Here is a 25,178-nt window from a genome sequence, read left to right as displayed (position 1 = left end):
AAACAGTAACATATCTGGTGAATGCATGTTCTAATGTGTCACTTGTTGAGCCAATAAGCCTATATGTCAAATAAAACACAAAGAAAAGACACATTCTTTCACAAGTTTCTATTGACGAACAAAGAAAGCAGTTTGCCAGTCAAGAGAAATGTTTCAGCACCACGGACAGCGACAGCTGATGGACAGCGATGGTGCTGAACAGGCCAAGAGTTCTCAATCACTGCCACACTATATAATTAACATGGCACTATTATATATATTGACCACAAAGTTTGTTTACAACTCCATAGGTAGGCTACAGGTGCTGGGATGAAAACTTTGAGTAAAACAGATTTATAACATTCTGAGTGACTTATTCATAACTAAAATATAAATTCTCAAAGGCGATTTTACCTTTTTGTTGTCTGCTTAACAATCCTCCATAACAAATACATCAAACAAAACTATATATCATGGTCCCTTATAAAATCTCCTCTCCTTCATGGTGGCAAATCTGCCAGCCACGTTGTCCCTGTCCATATGTCCATATGTCCCTCTCCACACACAGCAAGGTGAGATGTGACAGTCTGGCCTCATCCATGCACGAGTATACAAGTATGTCTTAATGAGACACAGACGGCTGAAACTTTGTTCGGTGCTGGTGCTGCTGATGGGAAGGGTTTTATAAATCCTGTGGAGAATGGTCAGGTGGGGGGGGGCTCTATCCATGTCGTTGGCAATGAGGAATGGCAGGACGGCGTCGGTGGTGAGATCCATGTTTAACTCAGAATACAACGTACGAAAAGAGCGACTCACGTAATAGGCGTCAGGGGTATGCGGTGATGTCAGCAGCCCACCCGACCCGTCTTGAAACACGGACCAAGGAGTCAACGCGCGAGTCAGAGGGTCGCCCCAAGGTGCAATGAAAGTGAGGGCCGGGGAGCGCCGGCTGAGGTGGGATCTCGGCCCCTCAGGGTCAGGCACACCACCAGTAAACCAGATTAACAGTTTCATTGTAGCCTTTAACTGCAACCTGAGCTGACTATCAGATTTCTGTAGCAGTGGGCTAGTAGGCTTTGAATCAGAAAGGGATTTGCACAGGTATGCAGCATGTTTTAGATTATTTTCTCAGAATATTAGGATGTCAATTATTAAGAAGCCAACATGTATAGACCACCAACCTACACCGCAGACTACAAATAACCTAGGCTAATTTCCCAAAGAAGTAACATGTTCTTTTAAGTGGGCTGCTGGTTGAGAGAAGCAGATGGAAAAGAGGAGAGTTGAGCTTTGGAGAAGTACAATTTTTTTTAGGATGTCAGGAATGACACTAACATGTGAATGAGAACTTCTAGTTTCATTTGATACCCTGGTCGCCATCCACGCCTTAGAATTTATCTCAATAGCAGAGTAACTGCAACAATTGTATTAATTTTATTTGTAACGCTAACATCTTAATTTTGACAGCCCTAAAACGACAACAAAGACAACTTTTTTTTCATCCCATTTGCTCGCGGACCACTAAGGATATCTGGCAGAGTTGGACCACAATTTAACACTGGTCTACGGGAAGATGAAGTAGGGAGCCTGTTTGGTAACAGCCTACCTGCCTGCCTACTACTACTAGTGCCTCGAGGAGTTGCTGCGTAAACCAGCCTACTGCCAGAGACAGAGTGGACATGAAACAGATTTGCCCATGTGGCCTAGTAGGTTACTTAATAACAGAGTAAACATGATTCAATATAACGATGCATGCTTTCCCTTTGCAATTTCAAAAGGTTTCCCAGGTTAGCTGCGCTGCTAGCTGGTATAGAAAAGAAACTGTGTGGTAGCCACTTTCACCGGTCACTTCAGTTTAAAATGATGCTTGTTGAAAAGATTTTGCTGGCAAACATATACTTCAAAATGACACTACAAAATGAGATAAATGTTTATCAGTTTACTTTTCAACATCAGCTGAATGTTTTTGCAAACAGACTGTCTGTAGTGATTTTACCTTTTCACCGTTTCTTAACACAACTAAAAAATGAACTGAAGCGCTTGAGAAATGGGTGGCAACTATCTGCAGACATCTTGTGTTGTATAATTTATTTTTACATTTTTAAAAAGAAAGCTTAATGATGTTACCACTGTCTCAGTGAACATCTTTTGATTTGAAATAATCAATCAATTCATTCATTCCCAATCAAGAAACACTGGTAAGAATAGGTTTACATTATCCTAACACACACACACACACACACACACACACACACACACACACACACACACACACACACACACACACACACACACACACACACACACACACACACACACACACACACACACACACACACACACGGCCCTTAACTCTTCCTTGCTGAAAGAACTTATTGAGGTTGTTTTTAATTATTTTAATCAGAATCAGATTAAAGCAGAAAGAGGTAGCTTTTAATGTACTGTATTTGATATGAATATTAATAAAGGTATTTTACGAAAGTCCAGATACACAAGCACATTTATACAGTCATGTTATATTAAACAACAGTTTTCCAAAACAAATGTCGTGGAGGGAAAATTCTGCAACATTTTAAAATTGAAGTTTCTAATTTCCCACTGCAACTTTATTGTGTTGGTGTTGAGTCCATTAAACCGAGGTGTTTCTAATATTCTGTCCACCCTTATCTGTGTGATACCTCTGAGAATACAAACACTAAGTATTGATATGTATATTTTGACTTGAAGAAGATGTTGTAGTTTGTCTCTGAGACCAAAAGAGGGCAGTGATTGATCATCACTTCTGTTTGTCAGGAAGGAAAACATTTCAACAGAGTCCAGACAGAAAGACACAGCAGCTTTCTACAACTATCACTTTACAACCTTCTTAAAAACCTAAAAACTAACTTAAATACATTACAACTACCTCACATAATTAACTAGCTCAACCTGTTTACAGCTAGCTCAAATACTTTATAACTAACTCAAATACTCTAATACTCTACAGCTATCTCAAATACTCTACAGCTATCATAAATACTTTATAACTAAGTCAAATACTCTAATACTCTACAGCTATCTTAAATACTTTATAACTAAGTCAAATACTCTAATACTCTACAGCTATCATAAATACTTTATAACTAAGTCAAATACTCTAATACTCTACAGCTATCTCAAATACTCTACATTTATCTTAAATACTTTATAACTAACTCAAATACTTTACAAATATCTTAAATACTTTTCTGGCTCCTGACCATTCAAATACCTTAAGGTCTCTTTTGTGAAAGACATTAAGGTAACACTTTATAATAATGGTGCATGAATTATCATGAAGCCATGCATGACTTCATGCATGAAGTCATGCATGAAGTCATTCATGTAGTCTTTCATGTAGTACTTCATTAAGTATCAGTAACGTACAAGGATTAATAGTATCTCATGCATGACTTAATGCAGGAACAATATGTTAATTCATGCATCAATTACAGTATTTCAATCATCAGTATTTCTGATATATTAATGATGTTCATGTCTTCTTCAAAAAAACTGACCAGTCACAGCAGTATACATATATTCTGAAGAATTGTACTTTTGTAATCATTGTTAACTAAACATTACTTCTTCATTACTTCATGTTTGTGGCCCTTCAAATAAAGTACTGACCTGGTCCATCTTTAACATTGATAAATAAGATAAGATTAATGGTGGCATGAAATTAAATGTATTAAGAATTAAAGGAGTGGGTTGGCAAAATGATACTGAGGTCACTACACTGACACAAAATACAGAATACTGCAGATGCATTTTCATAGTTACTTTATTTACAACATAAGGCACGTAAACAATAATGCCTGAGAACAATGTTCACCTAAGTAGGATATTTTTTTATTTTACTTTTTATTAACTTTTATGTCTGAACAATAGAAAAGTCTTGAGATTTTTTTTTATATAAGGGGTCACAAAGATAACTGCATATGCCACCATTAATCATATCCAGAGATGGGAGTAAGTCCCACATGGGAAAGTCTCAAGTCTTAACCTTCAAGTCTCAAGCAAGTCCAAGTCATTTTTGTGACAATCGAGCAAGTCAAGTCAAGTCATACAAAAGTTTCCATTTTTAAACAAGCTAAAGACAGTGATTATGAACTGCTGGAGTTTTATTTGCATTTTTTCCTTCTCAATATTCAAAAGACATTGCGTCCAAGCCACATACATCTGAACAGTTTAAATTTATACAGATAAAAAAGCACAGTCTAAAACTGATATTAGGCCAACAATAAATCAACATACATAGTTGTTCAGTATGCCTCAAACATGGCATCAAATCATGAAATTCATTCAAACATTTCAAGTATAATGGTTTCTAAGTCAAAGAATATTCTTCAAACATGCCCCACTTTTATGGGACAGAAACACATCCTTAAACCTTTCCTTCTCTTAAAGAAGAAAGAAAAACATTATTTAAGAGAAGCTGAATCCCACCACCTTTGTGGAATTTGGAGAGATTGACTGAGTGTATTTATCACATGGAATGAATAGTATATATTTGTCAGTGTATTTGTGAGTGAATGTGTGCATGTTGGAGAGAGAGAGCGAGTGAAAAGTTATTAATATTGGTGAGTGAATGTGTGCATGTGTGTGAGCGTGTAGTGTGTTGTGTGCCTAGCTTTATTCACATACTTACGTCTGCGTCTGCGTGTGTGAGTGAGTGAGTGAGTGAGAGAGAGAGAGAGAGAGAGAGAGAGAGAGAGAGAGGGAGAGAGAGAGTACAGTTTGTGTTGTGTGTGTAATATGTATGTATGTGTATGTGTGCCTAGTTTTATTCACATACTTACGTCTGCGCGTGTGTGTGTGAGTGAGTGAGTGAGTGAGTGAGAGAGAGAGAGAGAGAGAGAGAGAGAGAGAGAGAGAGAGAGAGAGTACAGTTTGTGTTGTGTGTGTAATATGTGTGTGTATGTGTGCCTAGTTTTATTCGCTCTTACCGCCACCTTGAACAAAGAGGGGAGGGTGTGCTTATTCATGGCCCAAAACTGAAGGGAGTTCTGTCCATCACAAACATCCAAATAGTGGTTCAGCTGAATATGGGGACTGGAACCCGAATCTCTCCTGATTTGAAGTGTCTGATGAAATTCGACGTGGTGGTGGTTGACGTTGGAAATATTTGTAGTGCAGACCTTGTAAACTGCCGTTTGTTTCTTCTTTGCCTGGACAGATGTGTATCCTTATAGTCAAACTTTATTATTTTTGATGCATAGGGGTCCATGACGTTAAGTTACTATCCGTTGCCAGTCTTGTTTACTGCAGGTCTGCCGCCGTCATCATATCAACGGGTTCCCGCGCATGCAGCAGCACTAAAATCGATCGAAAAAAGATCACCGGTGCAACACAGATGTCTTCTTATTTAATAGTTTATCTTTTTATTTTTTAAGGTGCATAACAGTGACTAATGTTTTTGAAGAAGTACTGTTTAGTTAATCATGATTACAACACTACAGTTCAGTTCAGTTTATTTAGCCTGTCACTTTAAATACAGATTTATCTATGAAGAAGACATCATTAATAAATCAGAAATCAATGATTATTGAAATACTGTAATTGATGCATGAATTAACATATTGTTCCTGCATGAAGTCATGCATGAGATACTATTAATCCTTGTACATTACTGATAGTTCATGAAGTACTACATGAATGAAGTCATGCTTTTTCATACATGATAATTCATGTAAAGTGTTACCGACATTACCATGTAGTGGGACATTAAATCAACATTTTCTCTAATTTACTTTCAACTTGCCAGATCATCTGTTAAAATGCATTTCATCATTCTCGTCTTGTTGCATCCATGATAAACACTGACCTACCGCCAAACATCACATTTGTGTTGAATTAACGCTAATGTCTCTTACCTCCAGGTAGAAACTGTCCAAACTGATCTCACAGAATTCCGTGAAATGAACACGGCCCCTTAACTCAAAATCGGTGGCAGTTTCACTGAATTTATTAGCGTTAATGGGTCCACGGAAGAATTCTGTGAAATGAATACAGCCCCTTACGTTAAGGAAAAGGTTGTGGGTGGGCTTATGTTTTCATGACACGCGGGACAACAACGGGACGGTTGGGTTTAGGAAACGTGACACACGGGACACGATCCCCGGTCTCCTGGGTGAAAGTCCTGTGTTGTTTGACCCATCCACCCCCCCAACCAACCCCCCCAAGTGGATTTTCAGCCTTTCATACTACTCCCTACCGTAGTCGCTCTTAATGCTACGTCATCTTTTCATTGACTTTACATTGGAATTGTTTTCCATGGTGACCACACAGAATTTTCACACATTCCGTGTGGCCACCACCACTAATAATATGCTGTTAACAGTTCGTTATCATTTCACAGAATTCTGTGAGACCAGGCTGAAACTGTTCGCCTCTCGATGTTACCAACACTCTTTCCATGAATCGTTTTTAATCTTTTGGCAAAGTGATCTCTCATGTTTTTCCGACACCCTCCAGCAAAATGTTTCTTCTTTTCCCTTCTATGAGAAGTAATGTTAAAAGGGTTTTTATTGAGGTTGTATTTTAACTGGTTCAGAATCAGAATAAAACAGAAAGAGGTAGCTTTAAATGTACTGTATGTGATATGAACATAAATTAATGTAATGGAGGTCCATATTTTTCATCATTCCTATGCTGTAGCTCATATTATGTTACTTGTAAAATGAAATATTAAACACATGCACTCAGTTTGCTAGTTTGGTTACCTAAACATGTGCAGCATGGTATCATCTTTGCCTGATTAATTGAATGCAGGCTAACGCTTGCTAACTGTGCAATGGTAAAATGTTTGTGTTCAAGTCCCTCACCTCTGTTGTGTCTCCTCTGCAGGGTGTTCGGGCTAAAAGAGTCCCCAGGGTATCGAGCCCATCTTAAAGGTTCTGGGAGATACCATGTCTCAATTAGTGAAGGGGTGTTTGACTACCTTGATAAGTTGTTCAGTATGTTAGATTGCACTACGTAACATAATGCAACTACTTTACAACTATCTTAAATACTTTACAACTATAAACCCCAATTCCAGTGAAGTTGGGACGTTGTGTAAAACCTGAATGAAAACAAAATATAATCATTTGCAAATCATTTTCAACCTATATTACACTACAAAGACAAGATATTCAATGTTTAAAATTATGTTTTTGTTTTTGCAAATATTTGAATTTGTTGCCTGTTGTGGTCTGACGATTCCACATTTCAAATTGTTTTTGGAAATCATTATTCAACATACTATAATATGAAATTTTTTTCAAAAATTATGACAAACAACTTTTATTACGTTTTTCACTTACTAAACATTCACTTTTTTCGACATTATATACTATGACGTGTTTTCAATATTTCCTGCAGTATAGTATGTTGAAAAAAAGTCGAAAAAAGTCATAGTCATCAAACTGAGATTGAAAATAAAAAACTAAATTTAGTTTTAGTTTTTTTCATTTTAAGTCTCTCCCTCTTTTCATTGTCATTTTATATTTTCTAATTATTATTTTAACTTTTTAACTTTGCTTTTTTGAATTCCTTTTATTTTTAAGTGTCATTATTATAATATATATGTATATATACATATATACAATATATATATTAAAAGCTGATTTTAACCCTAAAAGAAAGACCCATAACGACCCACGACCATCTCCAGCCGTTGCCCGGCTCCTCACCATCTTCTCCCGGCTCTCGGCCTGCAGTGTGACCGGCGGAGGAAGCTTCTCTCCGGCCCGGACCTCCAGGCGGAGCACGAAGGCCGAGCTGTCCTCCACCAGCTTCTTCAGCTCCGCCACCGCAGCGTGAACCAGAGACTCCATGACGGCGGCCAGCTGGGTGTGCAGGCCGGCGCAGGGGCTCATCCTGCCGGCTAACAGCCGCCGCTTCTTCCGCTGAACAACCGAAGCTAACTGCGGCTAACGGCTAGAAGGGATACAGCTACGGACGAAAGTTACGCTAAATTACGGAAAATCTCGCAAAATCTACTATAATATAATAATACGTTTTAATACTCTCACCCAGGAAACGCGTGTTCGTTCCTCGGGAGTGTTTTAGTCCAAACCAAGATCTTTTTCCTAAACGTAACGGTCGTCACCGTAGCTGTATCCCTTCTCCCCTTAACCGCTAACTGCGGCTAACGGCGTATGCTAACTGGCTAGGCCTCGCGCATTAGCTTGACTCTGTTTTTACAACATTACGTTAATAAAAGCGCCGCTTTAGTTCACTAACAACAAACCGAGTACAAACTGACAGGAGCGGCACGAAGTATTTCTTCCCAGGCCCGCGGAGGAGCTCATCCTGCCGGCTAACAGCTAACAGCCGCCGCTGAACGACCGAAGCTAACGGCAGCTAATGCTAACTGAATTACCTAGCTAAGCTCCGTCGGTTCTATTTGTCTTTTGTAACATTAACTTAATAAAGTAAGCGACACGTTGGAAGAAAACAACTACTTCAGACTTTAGTCAACAACAAACTAACAACAAACTGACAAAAGTGGCAGGAAGTGTTTGTTTATCTTCCGGGTCAAAGAAATGCTAGTTTCCGGTTTTTATGACAGGCTCTTGAATGCACCTTAATAATACCAGAGACGGTTTATATATACCTGCAGTAAAAGTACTAATACTGCAATTAATATATATTGATACGTAATTTATCTGCTGATTACTCAAACTATTAAAACTTTTCTCTTGTAATATTTCGACTTTCGACTCGAAGAAAAAAGCTTCCAAAACCTGTGTGTGTGTGTGTGTGTGTGGTGTGTGTGTGTGTGTATATGTGTGTGTGTCTCAATACTCAATACCATTTTTTATTTCAAAGCTTCAATTCACCATCTCAGAAGTTATATTTAGTGAAATATTTAAATTTTCAGTAACAGTTTAACCAGTATGGTTTAATATAAGTATTTTCAGTAATTATTTTACTAATTTTATATGATTATTTGTAGTAATTTCAGCAATGTTTTTAGTGATATTTTAGAAATTTAAAAAAATATATATTTTAAGTAATATTTAAGTAATGTAGAAATGTTTCTTATGATTTCAACATTAAAGAGGTTTTTAAGAAGATCATCTCGTAGCTTCCCCCCCCAAAAGTTAATAAAATGTGTTCATGTCTAACAGTCAGTGCTGTTGTGTGATGTCCTGCTCCATCTGTTGCTTTTTGATCAGCTGATACGAGACACCGGAGAGTTGTAACTGATTTCAGACCCATCATGAGTCCATCTTCCATCAGACAGTCCAGACAGAATGATTCAGGGTCAAAGTGAAGACATCAGATCATCTTAATGCTCAGCTTCTTATTTATTGTCACCGTACAGCAGATAAAGATTCACATTAGAGTTTCAAACCTCCACCAAACATCAAGTGGCTGTCCTGAACTACAAATATGTTACTTTTATACATTTTCTTTACTACTGCACAGGACGGATCTTCATGCTGATGGTCTTCAGGGAGAAGTAACGACCTTTCCAATGATACCAATCCACTCCAACATTAGGGATGGTGTTGTCAGCCCCCCAACCATAAACACCGTTTGGATTTGTAGAGAAACAGCTGTGGTACCAGAACGCCCCCATGCTGAATCTGGCACAGTTCCATTCAGCATCAGAGTCCTGGTCTCTGTCGAAGGTGGTGAACTTCTGTCCGTTGTGATAACTCATGGAGTCTCCTACAGAAACACAACAAGTGTATAATCCGTGGGCGTCAGTTTGGTTTGAAATGTGCTGGGAACAGAGATGCATTCATTAGTTTTTTCTCTTTCGCGCAGTTCATGTTCAAGACGCTGTCCTGTAGCTTACTAATGTAAATTAATAAAAATGTATACAAAAATGTGATGATGTCCGACACGTTTTATCAAGAAAAAAGCCTTAAGTTTTCAAAAAGCATTAGACAGGCAGTGTTGTGAGCAGAGGAGCAAGTAGCCAGTGCAGCAGCACAGCGGCTGTGTCTGGGCCGCCCTGTGGGGAATAGAGATTTTTGTGGATTTGTAGGCATCTGTCGCTCAAGAATTATATATACAGTTGAAACCAGATATTTACATACACTTAAAAAAAAACCACAAAAACATTTATTTCTTTACGTTCATACATTAAATCAGAGTAAACTTTTTCTGTTTTAGATCAATACATATTAACATTTTTTGCATTTGTTAAATATCAGAATCGAGCGAGGGAAAGATTTTATGTATTTTTTTTATCACTTTCATCAAAGTCAGAAGTATACATAAACGGTATATTTGGAGGAAAAAGGAGGAAGCTTTGAAGCCTTAGAACACCATCCCAACTGTGAAGTATGGGGGTGGTAGTATAATGTTGTGGGGCTGCTTTGCTGCAGAAGGGACTGGTGCACTTCACAAAATAGATGGCCTCATGAGAAAAGAAAATGTTGTGGATATATTGAAGCAACATCTGAAGACATAAGCCAGGAAGTTAAAGCTTGGGTGCAAATAGGTCTTCCAAATGGACAATGACCCCAAGCACGCCCGCCGATAGGGGGGGACAAACGGGTCTGTTGTCCCGGGCCCACAGTAGGGGGGGGGCCCAGAACTGGGCCCTCATTAAATTATGGAAGAATTAAAAATCTTTTTTTTAAATAGGCCTATTTGTGGAAAAAAAATATGTAGCATAATATTTGAATTACATAAAAGCTTTTTATTTGTTTTCTTCCTAATTGTCCTGGAAATGGTGGTCAAGAACCCCCCCACCCCCAACACAAAAATGGTTTGGCCACTGATCAAAATGTTATATTGTCACTTGATTTGAAGTTCAGTACGCTCAAAATGTCCGGTCAGCACAAGTCCGGAGCTCGGAAAAGGAAAGAAAAGAGAAGAAGAAAATAGAGGCCTTAGAGATTTTCTAAACAAATATTTAAAAAAAGGTGGTGACGGTGAAGCTGGAACTGTCAACGTAGAGCGAGGTAAGAACCAGCGCAGCCAACGTTTACGAGCCTTGTAACGTAACGTAACAGGCCAGCTCTCATGTTAACGTCCATTAGCTCGTATAAAAGCCTGACACAACACGTTAACTTTGACAGAAAGAGTTGAGTTTGGTAGCTCCGTCAGAGAGGATGAGACAGAGAGGAGAGAGATCCAGCTGCAGTCAGGGGACAGAGAGAGTGATGCGGGAGGGGCCTGCTGCCCCGCAACGGAGGGACAGAGTCAGGCTACCGGTGAGAGAGAAGAGAGAGAGAGAGAGAGAGAGAGAGAGAGAGAGAGAGAGAGAGATGCGGGGGGGCTCGCTGCCCTGTCAGAGAGTCTGAGCAGGATGGATCAGAGACTGATTACACACTTAATTTCAGTGAGAGAGGAGAGGAAGAGCAAGGGAAAAGGAGAGATCTGGCCGCGAGGGGGAAGGGGGGGGGGCCCATCTAAGATCTCGTCCTGGGCCCAGGCAAGACTGTCAGCTGGCCTGACCCCAAGCACACCTCCAAATTAGTTACAAAGTGGCTTAAGGACAACAAAGTCAAGGTATTGGAGTGGCCATCACAAAGCCCTGATCTCAATCCCATAGAACATTTGTGGGCGGCACTGAAAAGGCGAGTGTGAGCAAGAAGGCCGACAAACCTGACCCAGTTCCACCAGTTCTGTCAAGAGGAGTGGGCCAAAATTCCAGCAAACTATTGTAGAAAGCTTGTGGAAGGAGACCCAAAACGTTTTGCCCAAGTCCAATTCTACCAAATACTAAGGAAGTGTATGTATACTTCTGACTTTGATGAAAGTGATACAAAAAATACATAAAAATTCTCCCTCGCTCGATTCTGACATTTAACAAATGCAAAAAATATGTTAATATGTATTGATCTAAAACAGGAAAAGTTTATTCTGATTTAATGTATGACAGTAAAGAAATAAATGTTTTTGTGTTTTTTTTCTGAAGTGTATGTAAATATCTGGTTTCAACCAGATTTAATTTAATTTAATATATATATTGAATTAAAACAATAATGTGAAAATTTTTTGCTGGGTTCTGTAAAATTTTTGTACACCGTATAACTCGATGTGATTAGCAAACTGAAACTTAATAAACACAATGGGAAAAACAAAAACAAAAAATCTACAGATTGAGGCCGCTATAACACTTGTTTTCGGTACTTCCCCCTTACCATCAATCAAAAGAATAACCATTTCAGATGTAAAATAATTCCAAACCTATTTATCCTATTTACTCTGAACATTTTGTTATTCATTAAAAACATTTTACACTCCCTCGCCATTATATTATATTGCTGCGTGGAGTTTTGAAAAGTGGCATTGACATGACTCCTCGTGACTTGAACAAAGAGTCGTATTTTCGTCCGTATGAACTCAACTCTGCAGCGGTGTGTATCGGCACTGAGCCCCGCTCTCTGTCAACATGCAGAGAGGATGGACAAGGTTGAGCTTATGCGCTTTCAGGTACAGAAATTTGGCACCGTTTGATTTAACATGAATCGGTCATCCGTATTACCGCCGTAATTCTGTCTGTACCATAAAAAGTTCAGGATACGGTACCCAACACGAAACCTGATAAATACTCAAATCATTGACAATGTTTGTGTGCGACCAATTAGTAAGAGTGTGACTAAGATGTTTCCTAGGTCCCACCGGTGCACCTAACGTCCTCGCATCAGCTACCTCTCCACGAACGAAGCGTTTATAGCGATATGGTTTATTGTTGCGTTACATGACCCATTCCTTCTGTAAAGCCGTGCCTGTGTTTTGGATATCTCCTCCGCGCATACGCTTCAGTCCATCACACTCCCCCTCTCTCCCTCTGTCTCCCTATATCTTTCTGTCTGTATTTTTTTATTTATTTATTTTTTATTTTATTTATTTTGATAGGAAAGCTGAAGACATGAAAGGGGAGACGGGGGGGGGGATGACATGCAGGAAAGGGCCGCAGGTTGGAGTCGAATCTCTATATACCAACTGAGCTATCCGGGCGTCCTCTTTCTCTTTTAATCAGACTGTTATTGTTGTTGAAAACAAGTGAACGAGCTTTCTCAGATATATATATATATTTTTATATATCCTAGGCTATTTATTTAAGATAACTTTCATTTACATGTGTTGCAGTTGTATATTTTCAAACTGGTCTTTGCATTTTATTTTAATCACAATCTGTTTTAATAAGATCTTGTGAAAAGTGGCTTTGACTTAAAACTGAACATTTAGCCCACTTTGTAAAAAAATACAGAGCTATATATCGTGTATCGCCATTCAGCATTAATGGCGACGCGTGGAAAAATTTGGGTGCACCTACATTTTGTGCTGGTGCACCTAAATAAAAAAGTTAAGTGCACCAGTGCAACTAAGGCAAAAAGTTAGTCTGGAAACTTGACAATGTTTATTTGCTCTTAAATTTCTTTATTAAAACAGAATTAGATAAAAATATGAAACCATGTGATTCATGAAATGTAAACAGAGGACTGATTTGATTTCTCAGCAACTCGTTTAACTCTTTGTTTAGTTGTTTAGGGGCAATTATGTATCATGAACCAATGTCACTTCACAACATTAATGGCTGAAATTCTCGTCCTTAATGTGGAAACCTCACCTGCTCCTCCATCAGTGAATCCAGAAACATTCAGTGTGTATCCGGAGGACTCAGCGTCGATGGAGAACGAGGAGTAACGAGCGAACGTTTTGTTTCCTTCAAAGTCCTCCATGTCGACACGCAGCTCATACTTCTTCTTCTGAGTCAGGTAGAAGAGAGACTGGAGACCTGAAAACAAACAAACATTTAGAAATAGTTTCATGAAGACATGACTGTTAGTTTGGTTTCATTTCTCACCGAGCCAGTACTCTCCAGCAGCGATACCAAAGCCGGTCTTGTATTGATCCCAGCCCCTGTAGAAGTTCACCGTGCCGTCCATCCTCCTCTGGAACACCTGGGGGGGACGGGATGGGGGGTTAACTAGCTAAACACACGAGATATCTGACAGCTCATGTTTCCAGACAACAAGGATTTTACTGGAATGTGATTTATTGTGAAGGAACTACAGGAAGTGTTAAATTTAGTTACAATACAATAGTTTACTGGAATGTGACTATCCACCTACTGTGCAATATTTTGTATTCAATACTTTTGATAATATTGACAATTCTTTGCAATATCATTACTTCACTTCACACTGCATATCACACTGTATATAAAACCATATCTACCTTTATATATATATATATATATATATATATATATATATATATATATATATATATATATATAGTGTCTCAGAACTGTACATCTTACCCTCCCCCCACCCCTTCTTTAGCACTACATATTTTATTTCATGTTGTTACATTTATCCTACGTACATGTTGACACTGGAAACGGAGTTGATTTTAATCTCGTTGTACACATGCATGGTGAAAATAAAAGGCATTATATTCTATTCTATTTATTGTGAAGGAACTGCAGGAAGTGTTGACTTTAGTTAAAATACTCACCGTCCACCCTCCTCCTTCTGAATCCATGTCACAGTACACCTACACACAAACACAGGTATTAGTTCATGTCATTGTGGGGGTTGACCATAGACTGTAAAAATAATGGTATTATTCTGGGTTTGAAAAGTGAAGCCACATGGAGGACGGAACATGACTTAAGTGTCAATAAATAAATGTATAAATAAACACAGGAATGAATGAATAAATGAATGGATATATGCAGTAATAAATGCATAAATAAATAAATGCATATATAAAAGAATAATAAATAAATTAATGCTATAAATGAATTTCTACATTTTTGTAAACCTACATTTATTTATTTCTGTGTTCATATGTTAATGAGAATGAAAAAGCCAAAAGTCCCCCCCAAAGGGACTTACCATCTCCAACAGAAAACACTGTTCACAAACTGCTCCAAACAGCTCTATTGTAGTCCAGCCTTTACTTCAGAGACAAACGTTATAATGCTCCCCTAGCTGCTAGCATGGCACGCCCTCATACTCTGCTTCTGACTGGCTAGTAGTCCTTACCTAGGTACTGTCAGGGCCTGCCCTCATACTCTGCTTCTGACTGGCTAGTAGTCCTTACCTAGGTACTGTCAGGGCCCTCATACTCTGCTTCTGACTGGCTAGTAGTCCTTACCTAGGTACTGTCAGGGCATGACCTCATACTCCGCTTCAGACTGGCTAGTAGTCCTTACCTAGGTACTGTCAGGGCACGCCCTCATACTCTGCTTCTGACTGGCTAGTAGTCCTTACCTAGCTACTGTCAGGACACGCCCTCATACTCTGCTTCTGACTGGCTAGTAGTCCTTACCTAGCTACTGTCAGGACACGCCCTCATACTCTGCCATATGTTAATGAGGTAGGAGGTCCTAGATATCTTTAGGTGAGATTCCAAAGGACCCCTTTTAAAAATGGCCATGCCAGTTTTTCCCTCGCCATTGGATTTTAACCCCAGCCCCTTCCCAACAAGCTAGCATGACCTAGTTGGTGCCAATGGTCTTCTAGTTCCATATGATACAGACGGATCAATTATGGACAGAGCCTCTTAAAAGATGAACCTCAGGATTTAAAGAATTGATTGTTCTAACATTTAAATAAAGATCGATTTGATTGGGGAAATCCAGCCCTAATCTGTTGTATCAGAAGCATCAGTCAGAACTTGTAACTCTTCACATTATTATTATCTGAAGTTCACCCTGCGTCCCAGAGAGGATGAAGTGTACCTGGACAGCAGACGTGGCTCCGATGGGATAGATGGTGTACACTCCACTGAGGCTGTTGCTATTATCATGAATGTCGCTACAGTCCAACGGCAGACCGAGCGGGTGGCAGCTGGTCAACAATGGAGCCAGCAGGAGGAGGACGACTGAAACCAGCTGGAACAGAAGAGATGTTTTCATTTAGTTTGATCAAGAACTAATTTCTGACTTTGGCCTCTGCAGCAGGATCAGGGAGACTCTGCTTTCATTGACACATTCTCATTTTGGTTGGTGCTGATTTGAAAACAAACCGTGCTGACATCATACTCTATGTGGGTTTTTCCACTGGGTTCTCCCCCTGCGTTGGTATCTCATGCAGAGCTAGAATACACCGTAAAGCAAGATGAAGACTTTTGCTTTCCCTGTCCAAATTCTGTGGCCACAAATGATTAAAATGTGCATGTGCTGAACCTGTTAACATACTGAAACTACTGATTAACAATTAGACAAACCATCAGATATATAAAGTTACAAACTTACCTTCATGGTCAGATTTCAGCTGCACTGAAGATGAAGATCCTGATGTCAGTGTGTTTGGATGCTCTGTTGTCTTTGTTGTCTCTGATATCTCTAGCGTCTCATAGTGTCTCTCCCTCTTATTTATACTCTTAAGGGTTAGTGTTAGCAGGAGGAGCCGTGATGAAGCTCCGCCCCCACTGTGCTGAGAGTCTAACTCTGCAGGATTAAAATCTGCAGCCAATCACATCTCTCCAAGATGATGTAACTTCCAGTCAACAGACTGCTTCTGCTTAGGACTGTCCGTGCATTCATGGGCATTGGAAAAACCTTTTTCTCCCAGTGAAAAGGTCATCATTCACGTCACTTCATGTGGGAACCAGAGACTTTGGTTGACTGAAAATATTTCTATGACAATAAACTGTTTATTGTGGAAAAACGCCTCTGCCAAGAAACATACACAGACATGTAATCTGAAACATGTTTCAGATAATTCATAAATAGACCTATATGTATAAAACAACAGCTTATCTGTGTCCCATCCCGTTGGTTGTCCTGCAGATAACACAAACACACACCTGTCCATGTGCTGTGTGTCTGCTCCTATAAGAAACCAGCAGCAGATCTGTAGTTATTGTGTCCTCCATGTTTTCACCACCTGATGATCTCGGCTACGGCCAACCGTTGGTGGCTGTCACGCAACAAGTTGTTATGCCAAACGCCAATATAACAGAAGAAGTAGAACACTCATCCCGACCATGTGAACGACCCGGGTTCGATTCCCACTGCACATCAAACAATGTGTCCCTGAGCAAGGCACTTAACCCCTAGTGGCTCCGGAGGCGTGTGACCTCTGACGTATATAGCAATTGTAAGTCACTTTGGATAAAAGGGTCAGCTAAATGATATATAATGTAATGTAATGTTAATGAACACTGCCAGTCGGAATAACAACGTAACCACGGGGGGTGGTCCCTGATATTCCCAGGTGGCATGAACGCACCATTAGTGTGTGTGTGTTGTGTGTGTGTGGAGGGTGGTGGGGGGGAGGTGGTGGTGTGTGTGTGTGTGTGTGTATGTGTGTGTGTATGTGTGTTTGTATCTGTGTGTGTGCGTGTTTTTGTGTGTGTCTGTGTGTTTCTGTTTGTGTCTTTGTGTGTGTGTGTGTGTGTGTGTGGGTGTGTTTGTGTGTTTGTGTCTGTATGTTAAATCGCTATGGAACATCTTCGTCACCGTGACTAAAACAGGGTGGATATGACCGGATCTCTGAGGTTTAACAGTAGGCTGCAGTGTTGCGTCTGCAGTCGTTCTGGTGGTTTCTGGGAAATGTTTCTTTTGTTCTATTGATATTCTGTTTGTGTGTGTGTGTCTGTTAGTGTGTTTGTGTGCAGGGCTGGACTGGGACAAAAAAAAAAAAAAATCAGCCCTGGCATTTTTGGCCCACCGTGATGAAGCTCCGCCTCCACTGTGCTGAGAGTCTAGCTCCACTTAACTTTGATTTTTTCACCTCTATTTATTCAGGGAAGTGTCACTGAGAGGCAGCCTCTCTTTTGCAGGAACCCCCTGGTCACATTCACACAGTTACACATTCATACTGGAAGCTGCTCAGTACAACCACTTAGTGTTAATTCCGTCAGACGAGACTAAATGTGTTTGTGAGAGACCTTTTCTTCCATGACTAAGACGAGACGATGACAGCGTGTCCCCTTTTCTTCGTCTAGTGGTTTTACATCCAGGTAGCGATGTGGTCTGGGTGGGGGAGGGAGGAAGCCCGGTTCAGCCTGCTGGAGAAGCCGTTACAGCGCATAGCGATGTGGCCCGGCCCTGGGCGAGGGAAGGAGACGGGCTTAGCCGCTCTTAAACAGCTTGCAGAACGGCCGGAGACAACCGCTGGCAACAAACCAACGTGCTGCAGAGCCCAGGAGCCCTGGCTCTTATCTAACTGTGTCTGTGTATGATTGTATTTACATGAAGGAAGAGGCTCGATATATAAAACCAGTGTGTAGTTTGTCAGGTAATTATGATATTTAACCAATATTTGAGATGTGTGAAACACTATTTGACTGAAAGGGTTATCAGAAATAATCTCAGAAATAATTTATTTAAAAAAAAGAGAAATGTTTTGACTAAAATGATGAGACTTTTAGTTGACTAAAACTTGACTAACAAAAAAAGATATGTGAATGACTAAATATGACTATAACTAAGAAGGACATTTGGCACAAGACTAAGACTAAAACTAAATTAAAAATAGATGACAAAATTAACCCTACAACCATAGTATGATCTGCTGCCACTGAGCAGCTCCACTGAAGTGGTTGGAGGTTAAGGGCCTTGCTCAACGGCACCTAAGTGGTGGCAATGAAGGAGGGACAAGCGCTGCTCTTTCACTTTCCCCACCCAGATTTTATCCTGTCTGTCTGGGGATTGAACCGACGACCTCCTGGTCACAAGCGCACTTCTTTAACCTTTAGGGCACCACTGCCCAGGAATCAGAGGAGGGACACTGGGGCTGGATTTTGATAACAGAGTTTCCCAGTTAATGACGACTTGTTGACAGTTGACGTTTGATGGAGGCAACTTTGGTTGACTGAACATATTTCTATGACAATAAACTGTTTATTGTGGACAAACGCCTCTGCCAAGAAACATACACAGACATAATATGTTCCAGATAATTCATAAATAGGCCTATATGTATAAAACAACAGCTTATCTGTGTCCCATCCCGTTGGTTGTCCTGCAGATAACACAAACAAACACCTGTCCATGTGCTGTGTGTCTGCTCCTATAAGAAACCAGCAGCAGATCTTTAGTTATTGTGTCCTCCATGTTTTCACCACCTGATGATTTCGGCTACGGCCAACCATTGGTGGCAGTCATGCAACAAGTTGTTATGCCAAACGCCAATATAACAGAAGAAGAAGAACACGCATCATGACCATGTGAACGCTGCCAGTCGGAAAAACAACGTAACCACACCATTAGTATGTGTGGGGGGGCAGTGTGTGTGTGTGTATGTGTATTTGTTTGTGTGTGTCTGTGTGTGTGTTTGTATCTGTGTATGTTTGTGTGTATGTGTGTATTTGTATCTATGTGTGTGTGTGTGTGTGTGTGTATGTGTGTGTTTGTATCTATGTGTGTGTGTGTGTGTGTGTGTGTGTCTGTGTTTCTGTATGTGTGTGTGTCTGTGTTTCTGTATGTGTGTCTGTGTATGTGTGTGTGTGTATGTATGTATGTGTTTGCGTGTGTGTGTCTGTGTGGATGTATGTGTGCGTGTGTCTGTGTGGATGTCTGTGTGGATGTATGTATGTATGTGTGTGTGGATGTATTTATGTATGTGTGTGCGTGTGTGTGTCTGTGTTGATGTATGTGTGGATGTATGTGTGTGTGTGTGTACAGTGCCTTGCGAAAGTATTCGGCCCCCTTGAACGTTTCGACCTTTTGCCACATTTCAGGCCTCAAACATAAAGATATAAAACTGTAATTTTTTGTGAAGAATCAACAACAAGTGGGACACAATCATGAAGTGGAACGAAATTCATTGGCTATTTCAAACTCTCTCCAGAAGTTCAGTGAGGATCTCTGAATGATCCAATGTTGACCTAAATGACTAATGATGATAAATAGAATCCAGCTGTGTGTAATCAAGTCTCCGTATAAATGCACCTGCTCTGTGATAGTCTCAGAGGTCCGTGTAAAGCGCAGAGAGCATCATGAAGAACAAGGAACACACCAGGCAGGTCCGAGATACTGTTGTGGAGAAGTTTAAAGCCGGATTTGGATACAAAAAGATTTCCCAAGCTTTAAACATCCCAAGGAGCACTGTGCAAGCGATAATATTGAAATGGAAGGAGTATCAGACCACTTCAAATCTACGAAGACCCGGCCGTCCCTTTAAACTTTCAGCTCATACAAGGAGAAGACTGATCAGAGATGCAGCCAAGAGGCCCATGATCACTCTGGATGAACTGCAGAGATCTACAGCTGAGGTGGGAGACTCTGTCCATAGGACAACAATCAGTCGTATACTGCACAAATCTGGCCTTTATGGAAGAGTGGCAAGAAGAAAGCCATTTCTTAAAGATATCCATAAAAGTGTGCGTTTAAAGTTTGCCAAAAGCCACCTGGGAGACACACCAAACATGTGGAAGAAGGTGCTGTGGTCAGATGAAACCAAAATCAAACTTTTTGGCAACAATGCAAAACGTTATGTTTGGCGTAAAAGCAACACAGCTCATCACCCTGAACACACCATCCCCACTGTCAAACATGGTGGTGGCAGCATCATGGTTTGGGCCTGCTTTTCTTCAGCAGGGACAGGGAAGATGGTTAAAATTGATGGGAAGATGGATGGAGCCAAATACAGGACCATTCTGGAAGAAAACCTGATGGAGTCTGCAAAAGACCTGAGACTGGGACGGAGATTTGTCTTCCAACAAGACAATGATCCAAAACATAAAGCAAAATCTACAATGGAATGGTTCACAAATAAACATATCCAGGTGTTAGAATGGCCAAGTCAAAGTCCAGACCTGAATCCAATCGAGAATCTGTGGAAAGAACTGAAAACTGCTGTTCACAAACGCTCTCCATCCAACCTCACTGAGCTCGAGCTGTTTTGCAAGGAGGAATGGGCAAAAATGTCAGTCTCTCGATGTGCAAAACTGATAGAGACATACCCCAAGCGACTTACAGCTGTAATCGCAGCAAAAGGTGGCGCTACAAAGTATTAACTTAAGGGGGCTGAATAATTTTGCACGCCCAATATTTCAGTTTTTTATTTGTTTAAAAGGTTTGAAATATCCAATAAATTTCGTTCCACTTCATGATTGTGTCCCACTTGTTGTTGATTCTTCACAAAAAATTACAGTTTTATATCTTTATGTTTGAGGCCTGAAATGTGGCAAAAGGTCGAAAAGTTCAAGGGGGCCGAATACTTTCGCAAGGCACTGTATGTGTGCAGGGCTGGACTGGGACAAAAAAATCGGCCCCGTCATTTTTGGCCCAGGCGGTCCACACCCACCGTGATTGGTCAGACACATTCCTCTTACAGCTTTTTCAAATTGCTAACACACTAAAATAACATGCATAGCACAATTATTTAAACTGACACACAGAGAGCAAAACCTCTTCTCAAGTCTCTAAAACTCTAAACACATGTTCTGCTTTACACACATTTAGCAATTCAAAGTGGCACTTTGTAAATGCACTGAACACGGTTCTCTGCATAAGACTCAACAGTCTGACATAAAGTCACATGTTAGCCATTTCAAAACACTGCCATTCAAAATGACACTACATGAGCTGATTGGCCAATATATGTGCCACCTGGCCAAACACCTCAATGGTTCATTGTTACCACTTCAATCAGGAAGTAAGCACTATGATGCCTCTTTTTTTCTATATATGTTTTCTGCAGTTTTCTTTTTCAGTTAACTGTTTTTTGTGAGTATATTTTTGTTCAGTCCAATGTAAATATATCTGCTGTGCATATGTTGCACTGATTTGTTTGGTGAAAAATAAAAAATAATAATGTTTCAACAGCATGTGTGTGTGTTTGTGTGTGTATCTGTAAATATTTCTGTGCATGTGAACAATCTGAAGAATTTTCTACAATTTGAACTATTATAGTATGATGACAAAGCACACTAAAAATGAGAGTGCTTTTCATTATGCCCAACAGTGTTGGTTAGACAAAAATCTGGTAACATGAAAGAAGTGTGCACCATGTGGTGCAAACATTTGATTTTGATAATACTATATGTAGTTTTGGTTGCAGTGCTTCATTTTGCAGTATATATATATATATGAGGTATTTTGCCGTTTGGGTGTGTGGTTTTGTGAATTGTGTTACGGTTTTTCTTGATTACTTTGATGCAGTAGTCAACTCAAACTCCACATTTTCAAAACAGTTAACACACAGGCCGAAACAGTGGCACTCATGGTCAAAATGACACATTTTGTTTGCAAAAGGCTCTAACCGTGCCAAAACATTTAAAATATGCTCTTAAAGCTAATTTTGCCATCAAACAACACAACTTGCAAACAAGTTTATGAGCTCTTCCAATCAACCATTACACAGTGGACAACTAAATACAGAATACAGAATACAGCACTCAGTGTGAATCAGTGCACCATTGCTTGTCATGTTTTGCTAGCTTGCCTGTATGGTCAATACACCATGCTGTCCTTTTGTCTGTATGGGCATACATTTACATAATGAGTGTCTATGTATAGTTAAGTAATGATTAGGGCTGTCAATCGATTAAAAAAAATTAACTAATTAATCGCACATTTTGCTGTAGTTAAAATAAATTGAGACTGAAGCTTGTAGTAATGGATATTTAAATGCTAAATCACTTAACTTTGCAGATATGAAGAAAAAACAAACAAGGAAAGGTTCTGCTAAGTTCAGAATGTTTAATATCTTTCAGAACAACAGCAGCAACAATTTGGCTTATTTAGTCCTGCTGAAGGCTGCTGAAACGGCTAGAAACTGTCCGACTTGAGAGCAGATTTTTGTCACCACCCCCAATATTAGCCACATACCTAATATACCATATTCTGAATAATATACAAATATATATATATATAAATATATATATATATATATATATATATATATATAGAATATAAATTACAATCCAGGCAGTACTTAATATCATAAATATTATAATATACATAGTGTTTAATCTGAATGACTAAGCAAAGCACATATATCTAAACACAGAAATGCACATCAATATCAATGTTACACATTAAACCAGTAACCCAAAACCACAAAGGTGTATGTTGGCCTAAAGTGAAAACAGTGAGTGTAGTTTTAGATAGCGACGCTGTGCACAGCAATCCATTACCAATGTAAAGCGATTGACTACATTTCCCTTCCAGCACCGCAACCAGGAAGTAGCTTGTGTGACAGTGAGACGCACCAATTTCAAACATTTACTGGAATATAGTCACGGATACTATCGAGTCGACAGCGTTAAACATCAGACTGCAAATAAGGTTTTATCAGCGTGACCAACGTAACAGTTATCAAGCAAACAAATCGCGCACGTACATATCGGCAGCACAGCAGTAGAGCAACAGACAAGCTAACTTAAACCGCAGCTCAATGTAGCGAAACAGCAGCTTACCGGTGGCGCATCTCTCCTGACGAAACAACATGTCGGAACTAGTACTCGGTCCCGTTTATAGCCCGTGCTCATTCATTTCTGGATTCTAACACATCGGGCCCTATTTTAACGATCTGAAACGCAAGTATGAAACGCCAAACGCAAGTAGCTTTGTGGGCGGATTTCGGCCGCTGTTGCTATGATACCCGCGGGATAAATGACTCTTGCGCCCGACGCAAATCTAAAATGGGTTGGTCTGGAGTAGCTAGGTGTGGTTTGGGCGTAACGTGAAAATAACCAATCAGAGCGTCATCTCACATTCCCTTTAAGAGCAGGGCGCTTGTTCCATGGCGGATTGCTATTATGACGGCGGATTTGCCTGGCGCACGCCAGCGGGAGCTGCCGATGCGAGATGCGGTAAAGTAATAAATGCCCGTCTTGGCTGGGTGGCGATGTTGCTGCGGCCTCTCGGGCGCATCTCCTCAAGTCTGGAGAGGATTGCTGCAGCCATGGAGCGTGGGCCTCCAAACCCACCACCTGCTCCTGTTGTGCCCCTTCCTCTCCCCCCCCTCTCTATCTCCGTCCACCCGCTCCACCAGGAGCGCATCGCGCATTACTCCAGATTCACCAGATTCCGCCGGAGTGTCCAATCCCACCGTAGTTCAACATCACGTCTCCTTAAGTCCTCTAATATTTCCTCATTTATGTCGTCAACACATCCATGATTCATGGAAATGTATAAATCACAACAAGCCACAAAGAATGCTGGGACTTTTTGAGGACTGTACTGTAAAGTGCCTCCTGATCTATCCAAACACATGAAGCGCATTTTCAGTAATATTTTCCTTTGTAATTATGTATGGTTTGCAAAAATGGGAACTGCTGCATCCATTTAGATGAGAGAAGTGTATGCGCGTTGTGCACACGCTACATTATGGCCAAGCATGCGCCCCTAAAATAGCATCTGAATAACGCACCACTGACTTTAGACCAGGTTTTTCCTGGTCAGTGGTGGAATTGTTTTCTGAAACTGCAAAATAGGACTACGTAACGTTTGCGCCTGAACACGCCTCCTCTTTTTGCTGAACCGCCCCCAGGAGCGCAAATACATTCCCTAATTTACCGACGTGCGTCTGTGGAGGGAAAAGTCCGCTGTGCATCGGGTGCAAAATAGGAATGATACATGCGTCGGTGTACAAAGGCAATTGCGCTGGGTGCAAGATAGGGCCCATCATCTTTTTTCTCTTTTGGGATCTTACTGGTCCATGTTTCAACTCTTGACTGGCCCGTAGGCCTACTTCAATCAGGTAAATCCCTCCTAGAGTAGCGCCGCATGCTCTTATGGAGACGTATTACGTTTCTCAGCCGCCACATGAAGTAAACAAACACAGCTGCGTTAATTTCGTTAATTTTTTTTAACGAGTTAAATATTAAAAAATGAACGCAAAAATGAACGCGTTAATTTTGACAGCCCTAGTAATGATTATTAATTTTTGATATATTCTGTTGCCTGTTGTACTTGAATAGATAAAGAATATGCACTGGCACTATCTTGCACTATGATACCTTTGCACCTTTCTGCATTTTTTCCACACCGCTCTTTTAGACATGCTACAACCAAACTTTACTGTAAGGGCACACTATTGATATCTTTCTTTGTATTTATGTAGTATGTCTGCTTGGATGTCATATGTCTGTGTGCCTATGTGGATGTATGTTGTGTATAAGCTATTGGACACCTTAATTTCCTTCGGGATAAATAAAGTATCTCTATCTATCTATCTATCTATCCATCTATCCATCTATCCATCTATCCATCTCTATTGTAACCTATTACTGGATGTAGCTTTCATGCCAGAGCCATTTATTGTCAAATTTGCCTTCTTACAAAGAATGGGATATAGAATCAAAAA

General features: G+C 40.2%; 1 protein-coding gene across 1 annotated transcript; it reads right to left on the bottom strand.

Moving 5' to 3' along the window:
- Window positions 1-9,277: 9,277 nt before the first annotated feature.
- LOC120551417 (microfibril-associated glycoprotein 4-like) lies at window positions 9,278-16,783 on the bottom strand. Its single transcript, XM_039788851.1, has 6 exons — window positions 16,169-16,783; window positions 15,653-15,805; window positions 14,422-14,460; window positions 13,766-13,862; window positions 13,529-13,696; window positions 9,278-9,663 (listed from the first exon to the last, which is right to left on the bottom strand). The coding sequence occupies exons 1-6, from the start codon at window positions 16,172-16,174 to the stop codon at window positions 9,407-9,409; spliced, it is 720 nt and encodes a 239-aa protein (XP_039644785.1). The 5' UTR covers window positions 16,175-16,783; the 3' UTR covers window positions 9,278-9,406.
- Window positions 16,784-25,178: the final 8,395 nt, after the last annotated feature.

Source organism: Perca fluviatilis, chromosome 21, assembly GCF_010015445.1.
Source record: "Perca fluviatilis chromosome 21, GENO_Pfluv_1.0, whole genome shotgun sequence".
Classification (NCBI taxonomy): domain Eukaryota; kingdom Metazoa; phylum Chordata; class Actinopteri; order Perciformes; family Percidae; genus Perca; species Perca fluviatilis.
This window is presented reverse-complemented; position numbering and strand designations above follow the sequence as displayed.